At 37.3% G+C, this 25,502-nt stretch overlaps 1 protein-coding gene across 3 annotated transcripts in view; it reads right to left on the bottom strand.

The window, feature by feature from the left end:
- pth1r (parathyroid hormone 1 receptor) overlaps positions 1-25,502 on the bottom strand; it is a 61,880-nt gene that overhangs the window by 32,354 nt on the left and 4,024 nt on the right. The window contains exon 1 of one of the 3 annotated variants that reach the window (XM_044220183.1): positions 17,984-18,199. The exons of 1 other annotated variant lie outside the window; for it this stretch is intronic. In XM_044220183.1, coding sequence (XP_044076118.1) covers positions 17,984-18,184 — 201 coding nt within the window. In that variant the 5' untranslated portion in view covers positions 18,185-18,199. Of the gene's footprint in view, positions 1-16,932; positions 18,200-25,502 lie in introns of those variants that run through there. One more of the 3 variants, XM_044220186.1, reaches the window with a different exon arrangement.

Raw genomic sequence — 25,502 nt, 5'->3', positions numbered from 1 at the left:
AAGATTATGACTATTACTGAAGGCTCCATAGGAGCTAGGAAGCTATAAAGTATATAACAAATATGCAGCAGAAAAAGGCTAAATTGTGGTCATTCAAGGGAATATCCTTAAGTCCCTCAAATTAACCTTAACAACAGCAGATTTAACAATGTTGCAATTTGCAAAAGAATCCAACTGAAACCTGTCTGATCAGCAAGATTAGACCAGCAAATGACAAAACTCTGACAGAAAACTTAACCATAAGCTGGTCAAGTGATAGATAGCGTAGATTGGTTTAGGTGTTTTATTCACTAGAGTAGCCAAAGTGTGGCCTAATGGTGGCACTACGGGAAAGGTTGTAGGATTAGGAGATAAATTCATTTGAAAACTGAAAGGCAAGCTTAATGGTGGCACTAGAAGACCACTGGAAGTCTTAAAGCTGACTCTGCTCAGTCAGTCACTGGCTGAGAGCCAAAACAACACTTGGGATTTAGATATCCTCTCCATCTTCATCTCCAACATGAACAAAATACGTCAGTTTAAATGCAGATTGGAACCAACAGCAGAAATTCTCAAGTGTGATGCACCTGAAAAATGTCACTGAACAGTAATAAAGATAACATGTCATTTGATTTGTCTCAATACCAACGACTTGATGTTAGACGACAATTTTGATGTTCCAGTACATTAACTGTCCCCTATATCATTCATACATATCGAATCCCTAATGGGTGCATCTTAAGTTTGTACAATGACGGTTTTTCATGATTTTAATATAGTTTGATCATGTCACATATACAGTGCTGTAGCTCAATGGAAAAACAACAGTTACTGCTGTTCTCTTTGCATCCAGTATTTAGACAAGAAGCGCAATTCCATTTACCTGTATTATTAATAAATTGTAAAACATGGTGAAATTATCAATTGATTTCTGTGCTAATGAGAACCAAATGTGATCTTGAATATTTTACATAATATTTTCTCCCTTTTGACAGATGCTTTATACAGAGATATGTTAAGTGTGAGATACATTATCTGAGGATGTGTTTGTAGATGTTACTGGTTTTCATTTCAGGGTACATTTCACATGATTTAGAAAACATGAGGTTAGTCTTCAACCAACTATTAAATAGTTTATACATGTGAGGGGAAGATGGCAAACTGTGTGCTGTATATACACACACTCGTGTTATACCTCAGTGTTACTATTTTAACTGGAAACACAAACCATATTAATTTTCTCTATCACTTCATAGTCTTCCAATAATGCCTCTCTCTGTTGGCTGATCCGTCAGTGAGGATGAGATTTTTAGGTAAATGGTCGTATAAAGTGAGACTTTCCTTTCCAGGTCACACTTCATCACATGGATGATAAATAATATACAGATAATATTTACTCTGGTCACTGTAAAGCGCTTCTATTATGGGAATACAGTTGAATGTTTGTTTTATGTACTTGTTTTGGTCATTTGCCATTCTTTACACCATAGGCTAACATTCACTTCCTTGTTGTTGGCATATATTCAAAATTTGATCCCAAGGGTTTTTGGACTTTCCTGTACGTTTTTTCTCCACAAAATAGGGGGGTCTAGAAAATTAGAACTCCGCTGAATCTTGTTTTTAATGGCCTGTCCAGTATCTGGAAAAAACATGAATATGTTACTTTTGACATATTGTACCGCATGAATGTTTTAGCGGATGAGGTTCCTGGATATTATAAACTCTATGAGTCAGTGCCACTCCTCTTCAACTGTGCAATTTGCATTTGATGATAAAAACCACAAACCACAAGACTGGTTGTCCTTTGGAAATGCTTGCAGACCACATTCTGACTTAAAGCAGCATTTAGTTCCTAATTATACCCTGCTCTGGTCATAAGCCTGAAGAACAGCACTTTTGTCCTTGATGGAAACATTGTGTGTGCTCTGAGAGGCAGCATACATTTCATGGGGCCCAGATAGCTGTGATTGTGTTGTTCTCTCAAATTAAAAAGGACCAGTCTTGCATTATATAAGTGACTTAATACACAAAGTACGGGCCGTTTCTTCAATAAAGCAATGCAAATGCAGCATTTTAATTTTCATCAAAAGCTTAAAAACTACTAATGGTTATGCAACAATCAAATGCACTAAACATTTCTTAATATCTTAATGCATGTCAATGGGTTACAATAAATGTAAATATAGTCATTTTTGTATATATGGATTATGAGGATTATAGGTTAAAGTTGTATAATCCATAAAATCTTTTTTTTCAGATTTAACAGATCGTGTAGTTTTACTCCAAACACTATAGCATAGTGTAATATGATACCCTCTAAGTCACAGCTTGGCAACATCAGCAGTAATCCTCTAAATCACAGCAGTTGACGATAAAACATGATATTGTCATATTAGAATTCAAAAAGCATCATTCATTCATGTTGATTTTCATCAGAGAGAAACACTGACAAAAACTGTCCACTACATTTTGCCGACATAGAAACAACACATTCACACATTATGTGTTGAGAAATAGACTTAAGCCATTAAAAATGTATTATTTAAGTTTTCCATTTGTTAGTATCAGCTGTAATACTGAATGAAATATCAGGTTTGTGAGTTAATCTAATTACATACCTGCAAATCGCCTTGACCTACAGTAATTGCGAAAACAAAATAGGTGAGGTCGCAGAAGGTAGGGGCCTTCAATATTTATTAGGATTGACAGCAGGTACACTCTAATGGACTCATCCATTTTTAAATGAGACGTTCACCAAAATACATACTGCTGCAAGAAATAAAAACAGGATAAGCCTTAAAGTGTCTGAAAGCTTTCCAAAGGTAATTTTTTTTACACAAAAGATCTCATAAATGAATGATGACAGTGACTGTCCGGTCATGTGGCCTCATTCAGTAGTTCAGGTGGATCATCCTGTGTGCAAAGGTTTGTTTCTGTTCATTCATATCAGCGTCTTCACCGCTGCCACAAATGTTTCTCTGTCAGCCTCTAATTAACAGCAAATCCACTTAATTTGCAGAACCTTGTTCCAATATTAGAGCACTCAATCGGACTGTCAACATTATAATTTGTTGCCTGCAGGGAGTTTTTCATTCAATTTATGTTCCACTTTGTTTAACATCACAAAGCTTTCACAAGTCTAAATGGATGTGAGTGTCAACCACCATCGAGCCACCATCAGCATTCTCAGAGCGCAGATCGTTCTGCTTGCTCAAGCTTGTTCCTGTATTCCTTACAGAGTCAACAACAATGTCAACAATGATAATATTTTAGCCTCATTTTCTTTCTTTTTGTGTTCATGGTCACTTAGTGTAATCAGTTCATTTTATTAATTGATGGTTTAATAGCAGCAGTAGTTTAGTTAGTTTCGCCTGCAATGTAAACAGAGGTTAACACACGGAATGCACAATATGACAATATGTACTATGAGACAAAAGAGATTTAGTTGAGATTTAGTTATAATTTTTATATTGAGGTAGACGTTCCCTTATTGTCTCTGGCTGTATTAGATCATTGTGGGCAGTATTGCAAATAAATGAACAGGATACATTTATGGAAATATTGGAGTTACATAATTTTTTAAAATCAAATTAAAGAGCTGCCTTGATTATTCATGTATTAAATTCATTGAATTAGCCAAAACCAAACATTACCACCTGATTATTTTATGTGTAAAATATTGTCACAAAATATTTCATCCATATTGCTCAACCCTACTATTTAGAGCTAAAATAATTAGTTGACTGGCAATTTTTTGCCAATTTAACTGATTATGTCAATGCCAAAATATTCATTGGTTTCAGCTTCTCCATTGGGAAGATTTGCTACTTTGCTGCATCTTATGTGATAATAAACTGAATGTTTTTCGGTTTTGGACAGGTGGTTAAGCAAAACAAGACATTTGAAGATGTTCCCTTAGGATTTAGGAAATTGTGACTGTATTTTTCACTATTTTAATAAATTAATTATATGTTTATATAATTATAAAATATAAACAAAATGATTAAAATTGAGAAAATAATCTGCAGATTAATCAATAATTAACATAATTGTTAGTTGCAGCCCTAACCAGTCGTTCTGGTTGATCTCGTGCTTTCAAGTCAGAGCAATGGTGCCTAAAAAGCTCAGTGAGAGACTTTGACCACATAATGGTAAAACTAAAGTCAGTGAACCATAAAACCATGTGGACATGCCTGTCCAAGAGGCAACACACATGCACAAAACATATTAGGCGCAAATGCTCACACATTGGGAGAAGGTGTGCAAACAGTTTGACCAGTAAGACCGAGTGAAGCACACTTTGGAGCCAGAAGCCAATGTGACACTTGTCCTTCTGGTCTGGAATATTGTGTGCCATTACCAGTGAGAACGGAGCACATCACAGCAATCAGTGCTGTGGAAGTTGTTTAACATTTGAGTGAAGAAAGAGTGGAATACAAAAAGGTGACAAATGTAGAGGGCAACACTCCAAGCAATCAGTCCCTTTTCCACTGTTAACCAAAGGAGCACCAAGCAGCCCACTGCCTGCTAAGAACTAGGACAAGGACACTGTATAAGGCCCTTAATTGTAACTGTCTTCCCAATAAAGCCTCTAAATTGTAGACAAATTAGGCCCTGCTTAATCACCCAAGGTGTCTCTCTTTTCCTGCTATTATTCCATCCTTTTGATTTGCTTATTGAAGAGGCTGCTGAGAGTGAACCTTGTGCAGATGGTCACCTTGAATGATTGAATTTAAAATCATGAAGCAAAGGCAAGGTCATGTCGGAGCTCTCTAATTTGGCAGAACAGCAAAGAATTAATGAACTAACAACCATTATGAAATATGTATCGGTTTCAAACTGTAATTAATAACGTTGACATGTGGCCAAATTAGTTCATTGTATTCCAACTTATTTTTAGCACAAGGTTATTCTTAATATTTTTTTCTGAACCACAGATTTTCCTGCTGCAGAGAAATTAATAAAACATGATAGTAACAACATTACTATAACCTTCAACATGATCTTTAAAATGTGTATATGTTGAGTTGTTCACTAAAGCATTGCTGTAAGGGTTAACATAAATAACCAAAATTCCCAGCATAACTCCCTGGAAAAAGCATTCACACGACAGAAGTCTACTTGAAACACAAGCTATAAGCTACGAAAGATTAAATAAAAATCACACTGTAGCTTCAGTCAAGACATAATTCAAAACACTTAACAAAGGTAAAAAGCATACCAGGTGTGTAAACACAGTCCCTGTTACTTTTCAAATGCTGCTCGCAGGCCTGCTGACTCTATAAAAAGCTGTTTTTCCACAAATCTGATTCCGTAAAGCCACTAAATGACTTGCTGAGCCATTAATGGATTAACTACAGAGATAGATACATACATCACATTATGACTGCATTTAAAGGATTTAATACATATCCGAGACACAAATGTTAATGCATATAGTTGAGGATGAAGATGATCAGACTGTCTAGTAAGTGAAGAAAATGCAGCATGGACTACACTGTTCACTGTGTGCTCCAACTGAGAGGCCTGCAACTGGCCTGTCAGCATGAGCTTTCCACTTTCCACTTACTACAAGGTCACGCGCTGAGGTCTTTGAACCATGTTTTTATTTGACTGACTATGACTTGAACTCATAGGTAAAAGGCAGAGTCTGTAGCAAAAGGCAAACAGTGTGCACGGATGAGAACAAGTCGATAGCACACATTTGGCTCACTGTAAACACGACAAAGTAAGACATCACATGCAGTCACTAAAAAGCAGCACTAAAACACAAAACCATCTTTATGGACTAAGTTTTAAAAATGTCTTTGTTTTTTTTTGTTTTTTTACCATATATGAAGCTGGTGTTTTGCACTGTTGCCTACTGACAAGAAGTTGTTGGGTTTAAACCTAGATAATATTTTTTACATCAGTGGTTTAAAAGCAGTGGTGAACTGAAGTAAAACTGGCACATCAAAGGATCATACAGTACCAGGGTTTCTGAGCTTTTCCTCATTGACATAATTGTTAGCAGTCCCTTTCAAATGTACCCCAGACAACACAACATCTGCCTTGTCACATATTTAAACTGAAACCAAACTACTGTACCTTGCAAATCAAAATAAGCTTCATTACCCCAAATTCTTTAAAAGAGAATTTAGAATTGCACTCCTAAAACACTGTTGGACAATGGGCAGTTTAAAAAAAGTATCAAAATCAATGCATCAGAACCAGAGATATTGTCTTTTTTTATTCCACACATTCTTCTTCCTTGTCAAAACCTGGTGCCTACATTACCCATAATGCAACTCGACCGCTGACAGTTCAAGCGTCGATTCTGGTGTGTTATGCTAGTAGCGGCTAATGTAGCTACGAGTTGCTAGCCTCAAGCAGAGATGAGGAGCGGGCCACAGAGGTCTGATAAGCTCACTTCTGTCTAACTCCATTTTTCATTTTTTCATTTTCAAACTTGAAACCAACTTGAACTTTCAAACCAAACAATGCTGACTCAAGTGACATCACTTGAGGCAATTTATCAGACTTCACATATGCAGTACCTGTAAACAGACTCTGATGTATGAATTCGGTGGAGTTTCCCTTCAAGTTTTCATTGAGTTTATGCTTGCATACTCATGCCTTCATTGTATATTTGGTTAAGAGCATGCAAGCATAACATTTAGTAGCTGGAATACATTCATATCTTTTTTTATGTAAATATGATAGATTGTAAATATTATCTGGGATACTGAGGCACTTTACTATCTTCTTCTGTTTACTGCATGTGTCTAAATCACCTTTAAAGCCACATTCACTATATTTTTTATGGCCATGACTATAGAGATATGCTGTAATGACGTTTGTACAAGTAGAATTTGGACTTGGAATTATAAAACTTTGTGGGGATATTAAAAGAATGAAAATCTTCCAAGCTGATGTTGTAGCCTCCAATATTCATTACAGAACATGCTGAATGTAGGTTCTTGATTGGCTTTTATAGTTCTTTACTGTAGCCCTTATGATGCAAATTATCCTTGAAAAAAACCAAATCAATAATAACACATCAAATAAACTTAATTCACACAGAGGCCTGGTTCTTCCAAAAACGACCATGCTACATTACATCACCAATAAAAATAATTGCGGAAATAAGCCACAAACTCTAACGGATGTTCCAGCTTGAGAGTCACATGGTAAATTTGATAAATTATGAAACTCAATACTAAAACACTTGCTATATTACATACAGCAACGAATCCATGGGCTATATTTCAAACAATGTTTCTATTTAGTGCACATTTTTACACACACAGACGCAGACATAGTTGAAGTATATTTGAGTGACTAACACCATGCACTGTGTGACTGGCGCCAAAGCACTAATTCACTAAGATGCTTTTGTTGTTTGTCAAACTTCGATTTTAATTGAAAAAACACAAGCTTAGTGCAACTCAACTCCCCAAAATAAACCTGCACCAAAATTTACACAGACAGCTCATATACAATACAATATAATCAACCAACGTTGTGTTTTTAATTTCTGAATTAATTTACTCACTCAATCATTTATTCAGTTCTTATCCACTGAGCTTAAATCACAGGGTTGGTTGGAGCCCATCCCAACACACGTCACCAGTCTAACAGGGAAAGACACGGTGAACTTCAACCGATGAGCAATATCTTCTAATGTTGGAGGAAGAACTCAAGCAAAAAAATTTGCGATAACACTTGGAATTAATCATCTGTCTGACCTTCAATACACAATTAACATTACACTTGTAAATGTCAGTCCCAAACATCAATTAAATCCCTCCAGGACTATACAAGTATATTCATATGGAGCACTTTAACTTCAGATCTGTGATAACTTGAGCTACAACTTTTTAACCACTTTCAGAGTTTGTGCTCTCATTTTCTCATGTGTTAAATGCCATGGAGCTAATGCAGGAAAGTCCAGCCAAACATCGCATTGTTATCTGAATATAAATTGGCTGAGATTTCCCCTCTACTGCAGTATGAGGATTTCTTACTTATTGCTGGAAAAACTGGAGCTGTGAACTGCATACTTACAAACCCATAAGCCCCAGAGTTTTGCAATGAAACTAATAAAGGTCCTTTTAAGAAATCCGGCCTCTGCTCAGCCATAAGCCATGTGCCGGGGGAGTATTCCTGCCCAAAATTTGAGCAGCTTCCAAATCACGTAAACAACTGGATCAGATGTGTAAAATCCTACTCTTCCCTCTCTTGATAATTTAAGGAATTGACTCGGAACTGTCTACAAACTCAATTCTTGTTGCATTAGGAGAGTAGAATGAGTCTGGGAGTTTCTGTATATTTGAAACTCAATCCCTTCACCAACAGTGGGGGTAGGCCTGAGCAGAAGCGTTGGTCAAGGGCGAAGGCATCTACATAGCTGAGAATTTTCACATGTCAACTCAACTGAGGTACTCTGGGATTCCAAGCATATTGCCCACAAGGAAGTCTGCACCACAATATTGATACAGCAGGTAACTGATGAAAAAGAACCACATAGGACACAAACTCATCATAGCACTGACAATCAGTGTGTCCCTGATTTTTTGAATTGTTGAGTTATTATATACTGCTATTCTTCTGTTCAACAATTTCTAAGTGCAATGCTTGAGTGAAAACAATGTTGACACTGAGTGAGTAGAAGATATAAACCAGACCACCTTATCAAAGACTGACAGAGGAGAGGCAGCCTATCACTTTGAAATGTGTCCAATGTTTGACACATGGCCGTGGCTTTAACTTCTCTGAGATAACCATTGCCACATAGGGCATGTCTCGGGTATTCAGCTGAAACTTGGAAACTTCTGCCTGTCTGCAGAAAAAACCCCATTTCATTTATGACATGTCCACAATGAGAAAAAGAAATAGTGAAGGCGAAACTGTCAGATGTAGTTTACTAAAGCATCTTAGGCATCATTAAATACTGCCACCTTTGCTTTCGATCTTTGTCAAACTGCTACTCATTAGTTTATGAAGATGCATCACTCACAGGATCACTGAGTACAAACAAACCGCTTTAAATGCATCACTAGGTCGTCAAGGTTAAAAAAATAAAGGCATTAAAAAAAGGAAAAAAATCTTACCAAGTCAAACTCAGAGTGCACAGCCAAACGGCAGATCTTTATGAATGCTGAAGTTCATAGGGCAGAGGCACATCATTAAAATATCTGTTAAAAGTGTAGTGAGTGAGGTGTAAAAGTGGCATTGAGTTACACATACTCTAGCATTCTTGAAGTGGAAAAGTTAAGAAAAAAAGCTGAGGTCACAGTAAGTCAAGAAAACAAGCCCTTTCCTGAGTCAAACACAGCCATGGTATAACCTTACCATGCTGGTGAAACTGAAGACACTCATATTAACACACATTATGAGTCTGACTCACAGGCCCTCTAAAAACTGAGCAATGTGTCAGTCAATACAAAAAAAAAAAGATAACCATGGCATTCCTAAGAGAAAGTTAAAGGAAATTAGATTATTCTGCATTATCTCAGGAATCCTCTCAGCTACTGTAAAGCTCTGCAGTGAAATACAGAGCATAATGATATGTGTGGGAAGGATATTTTCCCACTACAAGTTGCCTCTGTGAGCTGAATCCCATGCTGATCCCAGGAAAATTCAGGCAAACATGTTAACTGACCAGTGACGACAGCGAGTGACTTACAATCTGCAGCTGATACAGAGTTTACACCTCCATGCTGCTTTAATCCACATTACGTGCTGTAAAGCTAAATTACAAAACAGGATTTCTCAAATCTGCCATTTAGATGGAGAAATTACATCTTACCAAGGTGGGTATAAATACCATCTGTGCACTTGAATACACCCTCTCAAATCCTTCAGCTTTATATACTACTGCTGATTTCAATTTCTCCACAGTCCATCAAGCACAATTACATGATACTCTCAAAGCTGAGAGTGTAAACATGTTATTTTTCGTGTGTTTCAGTGACTCGATGATGTGATATTTCACTCGAGAAGTGAGTGCAGTGTCTGTCTCCACAGAGGTACAAGCTTCCTGTGGTTTAAAGCACTATCCATAACTATACCTCAAACACAACTAGAAGCTTTCCTGACCTATTGTCACCACTTATAACTGTTAATTCACATGTAGCCTGTGGCAGGTTTAAATGTATATTGCTCTGTAGAGTGAAGTTTTGAAGTTTCTGGGTAATTTTCCACACCCAGTATGACAATACAAAAAAAAAGAAAAGAAAAAAGAAAAAAGCTCACTATAACTTTTTCTACATTTTACCAGTGGTGGAATGTAACTAAGTAGATTCACACAAATACTGTGCTTAAGTACAAATTTGAGGTACTTGTTCTTTACTTTACTAGTCTTTTCTTTTCATGCTACTTTCTACTTCTACTTCACTGTATTTCAGAGGGAAATATTGTACTTTTTACTTCACTACATTCATTTGACAGCTGTAGTTACGAGTTACTTTACAAATGAATGCATAGAAAAAATATGAAAATGTACAACTGAAACGATTAGTCAATTAATTGATTAACAGAAAATCCTGCTTTTACATTAATGCCTGAGTAATAATATCTAATGATGTAATATATAACAGTCACAGGGGGCATTTTCTGCATTGAATACTTTTACTTTTAATACTTTAAGTACATTTTCTTGATTATACTTACATACTGTAACATTTTCAAAGGACTTTAACTTGTAACAGAGTATTTTTACAGTGTGGTATTAGTATTTACTAAGTAAAGGATCTGAATACTTCCTCCACTACTGCTTTTCACACAGGCATAAAAGATGGCAGCCGAGTAACATCATACAATCGGCCTATACAGTTCAACAGTGCAACAATGTGAACCCACTGTTTGCACTGACACTAGTCCAAACTGGAATTAGCACGAGCAACTGCTGTCTACTGTAGCATGAGAGTGGAAATGAGAACTGTTGACTGTGAGACTAAATAAATGAAACTATTGAAACTGTTGAAATGAGACTATCATCAGGCGTTTATAATTACTAATATAAAGGGATAGTTTCACATTTTTTATTTTAGCCATTAGTTATACTTTTCATGATGTAGGAAAAAGTTGCAAAAGTTGTCACGTAAAGTGTAAAAAAAAAACATTCTCAAAATTTAAATGGGAACACAACCAATACTAATAGGTCAATGTATACACAGACATGCACTAATGTTCATAAACTAGTATGATGCCAGTATACATTATGTAACAATATGGCAAATGAATGAAAACCACATGTGAAATAATCAAACTGATGTTCAAACCAATGAATTTTGTTTCACTGTTATATATTACCTGAGACTGAAACTCCTTATATGTGTAAAACAAAACCCTGAAGCTCTAATCAATATCTTATATTAACAATGGATCAAGTGACTATATGTAATGTGAAAGTGACAAACTCACAGAGAATTATTACCTGACTTTGCAGTTCCCCACAGCTTTACGGAGTGTTTTAACATCTTCCAGCTCATTGTTTTGGTTTTATGCCACAGTTTCCTGATTTTTTTTTTTGGTTCAGTCTCACTGCTCTTATCTGCCTGATTTTCAGCCACAGCAGAAAGTTGTTTTCCTCAAAAACAGCTCTGATAAACCCACTGTACACAACCTGCTTAGCACCAAGTGTCAGACTTTGAAAACCCAGATTAAGACAACAGGAATTTGTAGAATGATAATATGAAAAGATCATATCATCATGATACCATATGATTCGGCTGAAGGTTGATAAACAATAATATTGAATTATTGCCAAGCCACACTAGCAGGTATATTGCTACATGGCCACTGACTAAAACTTCATAGTTGTCTGTACTGTCCAAACAAACATCATTCTGTAAAATGTACGAAACTGAAGTAAAAGTAGAGAGGCAGGCTGAGAAAAAGTGAGCATAGCAAACTGGTTGTTTACAGCACTTCACTGATGACCAATCAAACTGCCTCTTTATCGCTTCTGCAAAACAGCCATCCTGTAATTGTGTGATGGAGAGAATAGTCTGAAGTGGATCCAACATAAAAGCATCTGCTGTCCTTGTGGGAAGCAGAGCCACAACAAATGAACAGGCTATACCGCACTTTAAAGGTCCAGTGTGTAGGATTTAGTGACATCTAGAGGTGAAATTCCAGTTTGCAACCATTTGAATACCGCTCGCATCACCCTCCCCTTCCAAGCGTGTAGGATAAACTACGGTGGCCGCGAAACTCACGTTAAACGTGAACGGCCCTATTTAGAGCTAGTGCTTGGTTTGTCCATTCTGGGATACTGTAGAAACATGGCGGTGCAACAACTTATTTAATTAAACTTTTTTAACCTTCATTTAGACCGAGTAACAACTATGAGACATTCTGAAGTAGTGAAGCACACACAATAAACACTATTCAAATTCTCCAAACAACCAGATACTATTATCACTGCCCTGTACTGTGGAAAGACAGTGGGAGTTGCCTGTTGGTTTAAAATCATTAACTTTAAGCCTAATTAAAGCTATAATAAAAAGTGTTTCATCCTTTAGTATTACAGTCAAATTAGCCAACATAAAAATATGTCACAACTACCTTAGGGCTAGTTTCATGCTCATTGCCATACCCAAGGAAACTGAAAGTCACTAAAAATCCAGTTTATAATGATTTTTTACTCAATATAACAATGACATATACATAACCTTCATAAAAATAGCTTTAATAGCTTTAAAATGCATCGTTTGCTCTTAGAAACAATGCTGATTGTGAGCCCACATGCTAGATTATCAATGAGTATTTTGTTTGTTTGTTTTTCTGGTGTGGATTTTGGTGGATTCACATGGCCAGATGGCCAGTGTTCCCTTGGCCTGTTCAGTAGCTTCCCGCCATGCGAGAGCTCACATTTGCTCAAGCAAAGCAATAATCAGCAATTCGCTCCACGGATCCTCAGCTGCGAAAGTTGAAGTAAGAAATTAAACTGTTATGACTGAGGGCTTCCTCAAAGTTGTTGTATTGTTTTTGTGAGCAGTGGGCTCTGATTTGTAAATCAACTGGCAACTTACTGCAAAAGTGACCAATGTCAATACACAAAAAACACAAAAATAGCAGATTAAAAATTTTTTTTTAATGCTTTTTGTGGTCTGAAGGCAGGCAACAAATCCTGGTAATTCTTGACAACAAAATTAAACTTTGCTACTTAATCATTACTGACACACCTCCTACTGCTCCTCTTCTCCTACTTGGGAGCAGTAAAGGTCACAATATAAAGTCTGGCCATGCATCACACACACATACAAAAAAACAAAAACTGAGCCCTTCATCATAAAATAACCTTTAGGAGGCAGAAAACAACACACTAATGATACCTATTGTGTAAGCATATCTGGGGGTGGGTTTTTCCTTTAATAAAAGGAATAAGAAATGTACAAAAATGTACACTGAGATGAGTAAATTGGTCTTGGCAGGACTTTGTTGTCCCTCTGTGTCTTAATGGGGCCTGATAACAGAGGGAATCAAGATCAAGGCTGTGTCCAAACAGTTTATGTTTATATATATATATATATATATACATATATATACATATATATATACATATATATATACGCTATAGGTGGCACTTTGTTGTAGTATCTCACAATAATAAATGAAAACATCAAATGTATATGGAAAAATACCTGGTTTAACTCATCTGTTCTTTTCAAATAGATTTTGGATTGATTTACTTTAGACTAGAGCCATGATTTCACAAGAGAAAAATACAAACAAAATCTAACCTTAAGCATTTCCTTTCAAAACCCTGTGTGAATAAAAACAGCCATATTTGATAAAGAAAGATCCTATTCATACAGTTTCATTGGTCAGAGGTGACATTATTACAACCAAAGAGGCTATTGCGAGAAGAGTTTTACTTTCATGTCACCTGTAATTTCATGAAGAGGAGTCATTTGTTTTTCAAATGGAAATGAATCAGTGTTGCACATTAAATTGTAAAACAATTCCACTTTTGTTCATGTGCTTGAAAGATAATGAGGCACTGCAGCTGGGAGTGGGCAATGTGGATAAAATTAATATTGCTATAATTATCGCAGCATTATCACAACACTAATTTTACAATTTCAACTAAAATGTTCAAAATAAAAGCAAACAAAGAATAATTTACGTCAGGTGTGTCCCATTGAGTAAAATGATGACGACAGTAGGGTCAACTGCATCGTCTCTTATTAGGGAAAGTTTATGGTAAATAACTCTCTGCATGAAGCTGCAGGTTACGTATAATTAAAAGAGGCAATCAAACAGACTGAGGTCTCTGCAGTCTTGCCTAAATTACTCAGCAATAAGCAAATTTGTGGAATCAATTTAAGGAGATTCATTTTATACTGTTTCATACACACACGCTCACAAACTCACACAAAAGCGGGGAAAAATTATCATAAGTCATACTGGAGATCAGTTAAAAGGGCATGCAAAAATTAATTCAATATTAAAGCCTATTTAACAAATGCAGCAGCAGTTCATGTGAATTAGTGAGAAGTAATCTGTTGCCCCTAATTACCAGAGACACAGATTATCCCACACTCTAATCTGTGTTATGAAGTTCCACTGAGGGTAATTTGCCAGAGATAGATATAGCTGCTCTGAAAGGTTATTTTGATGGTGATGCAGTGTGTGCTTTTTAGGACCATTAACTGTAAAGGCTTTTAAATGATAAAATAAGGGAAAATGTGAGGCAGAGATTTATGATAAAAAGCTGTCTTTTGTGCATTTAATGGCACTTGTTTCTCGTGTTGCATGCATTTTGATGGAAATTGTAGACTGCAATCATGATCCTGTGGTTTCAAATTGATTGATCGTGTCAATGAACATCAAACGAGTGTGTCTCTGCTGAGGAAAATGGACATAAATCTTTCATCTATGTGCATTTTAACAGTTCTGTATCTGTTATTTCAGTTTAGTGTTACTTTTACAAATATTATGTGTGAAATTGATAGTTACAAGTATTCAGGTTCAACACAACCGTGATTTAACTACTAAATCTAGAAATTTCTGCTACATTGAGGAACCAAGCCACTGTTTCTCTGCAAAAAAAGTTCTGGGCTAAGGTCGTCAACAACGGATATTTTCCACATCTAGTCAAACTAGTCAAAACTGCCTTGTGCACTACAAATCATGACAGTCCTCGCAGTCATATTTTGTCCAGAGCTGACATAATGCCTGGCTATGGCAGGCAGATACAGATACAGCTCTAGTCCTCCCAGTGAGGATTCAGACACATGCAAGTCATCCCAGAGGAAAACACAGTCATGAGGTAGACATTAAATGCTCGCTGAGGTTCCTGAAAGCAGTGCTTCCGCTTAATAAATGTAATAACTGAGAAAGTGAGGCAGCCAGTCACACTGAACAAAGGTTGTGTGAGGCAGTGCTTTGTCTGTGAGCTATCACCGCAGCATGCCTGCTGAGGTGTAAAACACAATGGAGAGATTCCTTGTCTGTTCTTGTATCAGCCAATTTCCTTCAGATAAAAATGGTGGATAACATGTATGGACCCAACCAGTTCATTGTGTTCTGTGTACTGGTGAATAGTTGTATTTATGATACCAGAATATCATCGTTTATATGCCAAACCTCCGGAAAGTGGCGTAGTCCTGTAGTTTGACAATTGTATGTCTCAATTTAAAAAGCTTTGTGTTCTTTCTTTAAACAGAGACACAGACTTTCCACTCTTAGCTTTGGCTTTCAGTGACTTCTACGTACCGTTTGGTCACAGTTTGGAAAAAAATTACCTTTTTGTGGAGAGGAAGACTAAGCAAACATCAAACTTAAAAACGGGTAAACACCATCCACAGACAGAGCCTTTTAACGACTGAATGTTGAATCAGCTATAAATACACAGCTATGTTATAATTGTTTTCCTCTGCCATCTAAACCAATGAGCCTAGAGGTCCACTGCGGTATAGTGATGGACCACATCACTGGGAAAATGCACTGTACCTCAGAGCCTGGGCGAACTGCCTGTTGAATGCACAACAGCCTCAGCCAAAACACACAGAACCAACTTGGTGCGCTGCTCTGCCTGCACAGTGTGTGTGTGTGTGTGTGTGTGCAGCAGGCCTTCTGGATGCAGCTATGGCAATATTTGAGTGCGCAATTATAAATTACAATGTCGGGCAAAAGTAAATCATTACAGCTGCGAATCAGAGAGGTGAAATTGTTCAGGTCATTCTTGACTGCAAGAATTGCTTCAGTTCAGGCAGGTGAGAGCTTTGCAAAGCTATGAAACAATCTGTAGTAAACACAATGCCCTGCTTATTACAGGAACTAGGTTACCAGGCGCTGCTTTACACAAACACTGTGTTGTTGTATTGTAACTGTGGGAAGACACGTTTCATGGAACAAGAGTGTAATCACTAATCACAGCAGCTTGTTTTTAGGAGCCCTGTCAACCTCTTCAGTCCAGTTATGACTCTTTCAATATGTGTGTCAATACACAACGGATTCTCCAACATTTTAAACTAAACATACAATGTGTAACATGCAGCACAGGGGCAATAAAATGGAGGTGATGTGAGTACAAAGCTTTTGACTTTGACCCTGGTTCTCTTTCTGTTTTTTCTTCTGGAGGTCAATACCACTCTTCCCTTAACCTTGAATACATGCTGATTTGCATGTGTTCAAGTTTGAAATGCAATAAGCAGATTTTGTATAAATCAAAAGCTGAGAGTACATTTTGCAGATATGATCTGTGTGCATGTTTTGTCTGATTAAAAAATTCATGTGGCATTACATTTTCCCCAACATTTCCTAACGCAAAACACTTAACATATGAACGGTTGTAATAACAGCTGCTCTTCTACCTGCTGCCTGACATGCTGTCAATGATCTGTGAAACAGAGGAGGCACCACTGGACCTCTACAGCTCACAAGTGCAACATCAAAATGACATTTTGGTTATTACACAAGATACATGGTTGCATGTGTATACATAAAAAAATTACTTACCAGGCATAAACTGCTGAGTAGTGAGATGAGAAGAAAGTCCAGATTGTGGAGCAGCAGAGCGGATCCCATGCCTGACCTGGGGCAACTCTACCTCCAAGAGTCCTTGCGGGGCTCAAACAGACGCTGGTGATGCTCGGATGAAATTATTTAAGCTACTTAACTCTCTTCAAAGTGGAGCGAGTTGTGTTTTTTTACTCCATCTGGCCTCTCTATGCTTATGGCGGCTTGCGAAATCATAACTCTGTAATCGCCTCCCTCTGCCCTCGATTTAATTTCCTATAATCTACTATATTCTCATGCTTAGCCCGCTCTCTTTATTTCTCTGCATCTGTCTTTTTTCCTCGTCTGAAATTACATCCACATGTCAGAACTATTTATGTCGCTCTAGCTCTGCGGTGGGAAGTTCAAATGATTCTTTGTAGGGAAGAAACCAACGCTGTATTTTTAGGTCTTTTAAATTTCCCCTCAGACTAATTTAAACACTTCAGTATGGAGCTGTGCGCCTTATGGCTTATTCCAGTCTTCTCTTCCAAGTGTTAGATCAGTGTTGGACAGAAATACGCCCGAAATGTATCACTCCATCACTAGTCGCTGTTGAATTTCACTGTTTGATTCCCTCTGACTCATGTCACTATCAACGCAGACATCTACTATCGTGCGAGCGGCAGTGAAAGCAGCAGGATCTCAGACAGGGTTAATTACAGCATTTAACAATAAAAACAGTCTCGTGACAGAGCAGAGTGGGATATTACTAACTTTTCATAGATTTGTTTAGGCTGCTTGATTTGCGTGAATCAACTCAATTAATACACTGTGGCACTTCACTTTCCCTGGTTACGCTTCTTTCTTACGCATTGCGAAAACATGCAAAATGTGTCATTTAGCCTGTGTTATTTCCAGAGACCGCGTTCAACTATAACACAATCTAGCGTGGCAGTTAAACAGCAACTGAATGTATGAAACTCCCAAACGGGCTCTGTTTACCAATGGTGATGTAAAAAGCTCAGAGAAAGACAGAAACGCCAAGTTGACTTCAAGAATCTCTACTTACTACCAAGAGAAAGCCAAATTCGCACTGAAGGATAGACAAAGTCTGTGTTTCTGCGCAGAGTAAATGCAAAAGTTGAAGTTTCTCGTGTTGGAAAGCGTCTCCAGATGTGGAAGGCAGCAGGTCGTGTTCAGTAGTGAGTATGTGGATGGAAAAGGGGGGGCGGAAAGGAGGCAGGTAGGGTGGAGCGTAACAGCCTCTCATTGGTGCGCACTCTCTTACGTTGGAATAAACCACGACTCCGAAATGACATATTTTCTCACCCCTCAAACAAACTCTACATTCAACAGATCGCAGGGCCTTTGCCAAACCACTTTTTCCCCCTGCAGTCTCTCAAAAGTTGCATCTAGTAGGATTGGATTACCGAGACATAATGCAGAAGATATCCGTTTTTATCTCAGGCACCATCTGCTGCTTTTCTGTAATTTACATTAAGGCTTCAAGAGCTTCAAGTTAACAATTTTTTTTAACAGCTTTTAAACGTGTGTTTGTAAATGAAACACTGGAGGGTCTGGCATAAAGTGTTGAATGTATGAACAGTCTCAGGCAAGTAAAAAATAAATAATCTAGGCCTATATGTTTTTTTCATCCGACTAGGCTATATATTTTTTGACACTTCTGATCCTGAACTGTTGTATTTAACTCGTGTGTTTTGTTGACATTGGCTTTACTTCGAGGTACTCCTCTACTTTGAGGTCCTACAGACCCCACTGCTGTATGGGCAATAATAATAATAATAATAATAATTTTCTATTTACAATTGTATTATTTCTTTTGACTTTTCTACATATTGAATAAAGTACTGAGGAAAGTAATGGCTGTAAAGCTCTGTTATTGCACTATATAAGGAAATATAACAAGCTTAATGGGCTTTTCATAAACAAATGTATATTCATTTTGTTTGCCAAACATTCATTCACAGACAAAGAAACATGTCATCAGACATAAAGACATGACTTGTGTTTGGGGTCAATTATACTCCAGAGAAGTCTAACTCCCTGTTAGACCTCATGCAGCTGTGTGTGCAAGTGTGTGTGTGTGTACACACTTATTTGGGATTTTGGGATTAGAGAGTAACAGTGAAGGTGGTAAGTACTGTACTTGTACAATTGAGTATTTCCATTTTCTGTTACTTTATACTTCTACTCTACTACATTTCAGAGGGACATATTGTACTTTTTACTCTATGCTACATTTATTTCATAGCTATCATAGGTATTTTCATCTATGAGCTGTTAGCAGTTCCACTAAAAGTGATTTCCCCTCTAAACTTATTAGATGGTGTAATTTAGATAAGTGTTCAAGACCTTAGAGGTGAAACTCTTCAATACTTTACAAAAACAGCCAAGATTAGATAAAAGTCCAAAAAAAAAAAAAATACAGATTTGTGTATCAGAACTTTTGTTTTTTTTCCCTCTCCCATTAATCGTGTCACAACCCACAAGATTTATGTTTTGACCCTTTGGTGGGGCCCGATCACTGGGTTGGTAACCACTTAACTAAACTACCTCACAGTAGTTAAAACTAGCTACAACTTGGCTAGCCACAACAGTAAAATTCTGCATCAGTACTAACAATCTAACAATGTCATATATGATAATATATCAGTCACAGGGGACAATTTTCTTTATGTTAAAATGTTAAATTTGTTCTTTGAGCTGTTAAAGACAACCAGGGGTCTCAAGAGCCCAAAACAGAACATGAGGGTTAACATTTAGATAATCATGTGTTCTGCTTTTCTCCAGTGGTAAATGGATTAATCCTTTTTTCAAATTTTGTAAAGCAGGTAGTCTTGATGTTCCCATTTAAAATTATTCTTTTGCCTGCTGCTCTGAGGCCAGCGGTCAGTGTGACATCCTCTTTAGACCAACTCAAGTGTTAAGCTGACCGTTTGAATATGAAACAGCCTTTTCTCAAAAAAGAACACAGAAACATGCTCTTAATGAATTCTGCAGGTTATGATCACACCTGTATAGTGGACAATAGTGACAGTACAATGCTAAAATAGCATTGTGCAAAACCAGTGCTGCTTATTCTAGTATACTCCAAACAGCTGAAGGTACAATACCATTTTTGCATGGGTGATCTCAATAGTGAACAAGCACTTAAACGTGGCAATATAAGTGAAATCTCCCATCTATAAAACCATGCAGGGCAATAGCTATGATAGCGGAATAATTGTTTAATTCAGTAACTGCCTGGCTGTTTGTAATACAGCACACCGAGCAGCAAACAAAGAAACACTGAAAATACAAAGACACAACTGCTGTTGTGGACTGAGAAAATATATGCATTATCCAACACAATAATGAGACAATAATGTTTCAGCAGATGTTACTGCCACACAGAGAGCAGAGATTTGGCACAAAAGCAACTCCACTAAAGTGTCATTTATCCTCATGTGGAATCTCATGTTGTTGACAGTGTCATCAAATGATATGACACCAAATCAAATTTTAACTCGCCTGCACTCATTACATGTGCAGTTATAGTATAGTTTGCACAATGAGACAGATGTGGGCTATATACTGTACACTCGACGTGCACTTAAATATTAATAACCAAGTCCTCCTATTTAGCATTCATAAGCAGTATATGAACGTTGAAAACATGGTTTATAACATACTATAATGTGGTTGTAAGCAGATTTAAGTGTTTATAAATGTATTTGTCAACAGCTATAACTCCTCCTGTGGGCCCCCAAAAATAGAGGCTGGTGTAATAACAGATAATGAATGACAATCAAGTAAAACACAGCTGTAATAATATAAAATGTCTTCATAGGGTAGTTATAATTATTGACAAATATTGTACATTAATAAAACACACATCTGCTTTCAATAGCATGTCCCAATAATATAGTATGTTATAAACCATCTATTAAATGTTTATATCTGCTTAAAAACACAAAATAGGGGTGTTAAAGTTAAGTCTTACCTTGAGCTTGGAAACAATAGTTCGAAAACAAATCTAAACTCAAGGTCCACTTTCCAGCTTTTTCCCCTCATGATCTTCCCCAGTCGATGGAGACTGTTGAGCAAACTCCATGCACTGGGAAAGACTGCAAGATGTATTTGAAAGCGCTGGGGAAAAAATCGAATAAGTTGATCTCAACTTGAACAGTTTCTTCTGCAATGATTCGTTCAATGATTTTTTTCTGGATTGCCAACAGGGCAAAGCTGGCAACTGCACCTGGGCCCCCAGACAGTTAGATGGCATTTGTAATGTAATGTAATGTAATTGAATTTAATTGATTGCAAATGCAAATGCAATTGAACAGATATAGACAGATACAGCAAATCATTTTGTCAATTTGATTCATAGTAATTTTTCTATGAATAATTACCTACATGACAAAATTGTCTTGATGCTGTATTCCTTCTGTCACTTGCTGTAGGTAAAAAAAAATAAAGCTATAAAAAAGCAAAGCAATGTCTTATTTTTGAGCATGTAGGCCTACTTGATGTCAATCTCTTGTTGTGTTGCTTTGCTCATTAAATCAAAGATAGAAGCAACAGTTGAACCATAAGATGTTTTTTTAACTAACTCATAAGAAACATTCAGTACCAATATGACAGCAGCACCTGCTTCACAGACTTGTGCATGAAACATACATGTGTTTGTACATTACTCATAATATTAATATATTTTTCTTTTTTCCACTTCCCTTTAATCCTTCCTTTTTTTAACCCTATGCATCCCTCTTTCCGAAGTCACGGTATTACTGTAACAACATCCTCAACCTTAATCAGCCTGGGCTTCATTCCCATCATGAATAGGTTATTCCTGGGGTGAGAGGCAATGAACAATATGAACACTGTCATAAACAGACAGCCAGCAATAAGACATGTGACCATACATTTGCTCATCCGCCATGCAGATGATTGCACCCTACTGCGTCTCCATGGGAAACTCAAAATACTGTAAACTGCAGAAGATTAACAGAGGGGACCATGTTCATGACATATGCATAATCTCCTCTCTAAAAAAACAGGACAAGCCTTGCTTATAAAACGTTCTTTCTGAAAGGTTAAGTGTGCCTTTAAGCCAGTTACCGTATCTCTGGTTATGGTACTTATCCCTGGCTATGGAAGTCTTCTGATCCTTGACATCCATCTGGAATGATTAATATCCACCTCCTGAAAGTGTCGCAAGTGCTTGGCAAATGTCATCCATCACAGGCAACAAAACATGAAAATTTATTAACAGGAGACAAATATTAAAAGGAGCTGTATGTAAGAATTTTAGTTTAAAACATTCAAAAATTAACTAAAATTATCAACAGAATCTGAAGAAATAACAGTTTTGACATCATGTCAAAGACATCTATGTATTGTGTTGCAGATATATCTACTGAAGTTAGCATGCTAACATCCTGTCTCTTAATACAACTTTGTACCTCAAGAGGCGATAGTGAGTCACTGTAGCGTCCAGTCTACCCTTAGTCTGACATGAAAGGATGAAGAAGTAAAGCTGCCCCGAGGGTAAGAAACCAGGTTAATGTGTTTGCTAAGTTCACTGGGACTGTGCATTTCCTTGCTTCTTACGGGTGGACACCCCAACTTTCTAGCAGACTGTCCTCACCAGAAAACGTCCATATAGATCGTCTGTGCAAGCAGCCTGTTATGACCCATGTTTACGTTTGTTGTAGGATGTGACCTCTAGTGGTTGTGGTCATTATGACGGGAGCAAACCAGGCAGTCAGGTGACGTAGTATAAAGAAAAGTCCGCCTATGGAGGCGGTGGGGTGGATGTCTGGCACAAATAAACAAAGGACTTTCACCTAGGAGACCAGGGTTTGTGTCCTGTGTGAAACCAAAAGTCAACATTGATTTCTTTAAAGTTTTAAGTTACATAATGTTACTTATGTGACTCACGTAACTTGACTTAAGTCACATACTTAACTTACGTTAGTTGTGTAACTAACATATTGTACTTATTTTAATCCAAACCATGATCTTTTCCTAAACCTAACCAAACTGCGACTGTTTCATAACGTTAACCACGTGTTTAACGTCACATGACTTATGTCACGTGATTTACATAACATATGCTTGCAGCCGTCCTCAACTGCCACCGGTAGGTGTGCTAATTTAGGAACCCACTCCTGTGGGTTGTATTAGTGGGTGAGAACAAATGACCTATGTGGTTATATGGGTTGTAGGACTTGTTGCTTTCTGGTGATATGCTGCCCCCAGTTTGTTTGGAGCATGAATTTGACAGGTGGCCAATTCTTACATATAGCTCTTTTAAGCATTTTTAGGGGTATAAGATTTGTTCATTCATTGAGCCATTTGCAGTAGCCAAGTATAAACAATGATAGTGTCATTTTCTTAGGAAGAGCTTGGCAAGCTGCCATTGTAGCCTGAGTCCCACTCAATAGTAAGTCCAATTGTAGATGCTTCTTTTCACGCATTTATCTCTTGAGTGATCAGTTGAGTCCGATGTCAGTGTCTATGGGACACAGGGAAGTGAGAAGTCTCAGAGAAGTGAGAAATTTGCTATCATCCAGAAAGTTGGACACAAGTTTGCACCCTAGATACAGAGTCTGCAAGAAATCTATCGAATATTACATTGACAGAAAATGTTTTCTTTCCTACTTCATCTTATCATCGCATGTGTTCCTACTATAGATGTTAGATTTCTTCCTGAATCATTAACATTGGATGTTATTGTCCATCTCGGCCAATGGGCTTTCTCTGGTGTTTTTTTTTTTTGACACCTTTCAAAATAGATAAAAAAAGCCAGCATTCACACATTACATTTATGTTTGCTTGACATACTCACTGAAAAGAATGAACCCTATACACTGAAACCCTATATCTGTGAGACGCATTTCCCAAAAGTCATGTTAAAAAAAAACACATAAATTCAAAGCACATGTATGTTTTGGGCACATGATGGTTTTCATGTGTGAACATTTTTTTTGTACTATACTTATGGTTTCATGTAGCACACATGACTTCACATGTGAAGATTTCTATTTATACTTTCAGGTTGATCTTTTCCATATGTACATTTTGTTTTTTTTTATGTTTCCACCCACATTTTCACCTTTTCGCATAACCCTGACAAAAGCTTTTGCATAAATTGCATGTGAAAGTGCAACTCATGGGTGAAAAATGTTATTCATGGGATATCGGACATTTCACATGACCACCACTGTGCCCGGGAAAAGCACTTGGGATTGGAATTGGAATGACTTCTTAGGTTAATTTTTAATCATTCCCATTTACTGTAGTTGTGATTTGAAGACAATAAACATCATATACAATACAATCAATGTGCTTCCTTTGTCTCAAAACAATTGGTGAAATCCCCAGAGGAAGCTATTTCCAGCTGGATCGGGGTCAGCTCATCTTCTCCGAAGCGACTCTTGCTGTCTTGACAGCTCACCCACCCAGGTCTCCCAAAAGGTATTCCTCAGAAATAGAGTAAAGGAACAAATCGTGTCAAAGAAACTTCGTCCCTGACACCCTGAGCACGAGTTACACATACACACTGAGATGGAGGTCTTTATGATTACAAACCTCATTCTTCCACCTTGATGTCTATAGCAATTGAGGCCACTTTTATCAAACATGTCTCAGAAAGATAAGGCAGCATGAGGTAACCAATGAATTGTACGGCCTCTACACACAACTGAGAAATCGCTATAACATGAACAGGTCTCTGACACATTGTCCTGTGACCTGGAATTGGTGCAAATACCAGTTGTAGTTTTTAGTTCCAAGAGGGTTTTGAAAGCCAGACATTTTGCCGTCTGGTGAAGTATACATTTAGTCATTAAGTGTCACATTTTGTTATTGTCAACCAACCCAAACAAGGGTCCTTGCACTTTCACTGCTGATGTTGAACAAATTGTTCTGAAATTCAAAATTACAATTAAAATACAAATACAGTAAATGCAAAAACATGCCGCAGCTGCACGCACATATAAACTACAAAATGTGTTGTAATGTTTGACTGCCAACAATGTCCAATAGTGTCAACAAGTTCTTAAGTAAGCAAAGTGTTTTGCAATAAGACAGCTGTGGTAAAACAAAATGCCTTCAACCAAATACAAAAACAGAGCTGGGGCAGTGTGTCACTAAAGTTAAAGTCCAGCAAGTGGGAAAAGAGTTTGCACAGCCAAATCTAACAGAATGCTTTACTTTACATAACAGTCTCACCTCAAGGTCCATTTAGCAGCTGTTCTTGAGCTTTCACATCACACAATCTTCATCAGCAGATTGATTTTGCCCACTTTTCAAGGAATTGTTGGTGTTCTAATTTCTCATCTCTTTAAGGAATTTTCACCAATGTTGGCTTAAAAGTTGCAATTGAAACTTATTTTTGGAAACAGCAGTTGACAGAACAGTCTCACCACATTGGTAAATGGACTGTACTTGTATAGTGCCTTTCTAGTCTTCTGACCACTTAAAGCGCTTCACACACTACATATCACATTCACCCCATTCACACACATTCATACACTAATGGCAGATGCTAACTGCTCTTCAGTTCAAGGAACTAACTAATC

The sequence above is a fragment of the Siniperca chuatsi genome, linkage group LG13 (assembly GCF_020085105.1).
Source record: "Siniperca chuatsi isolate FFG_IHB_CAS linkage group LG13, ASM2008510v1, whole genome shotgun sequence".
Classification (NCBI taxonomy): Eukaryota; Metazoa; Chordata; class Actinopteri; order Centrarchiformes; family Sinipercidae; genus Siniperca; species Siniperca chuatsi.
This window is presented reverse-complemented; position numbering and strand designations above follow the sequence as displayed.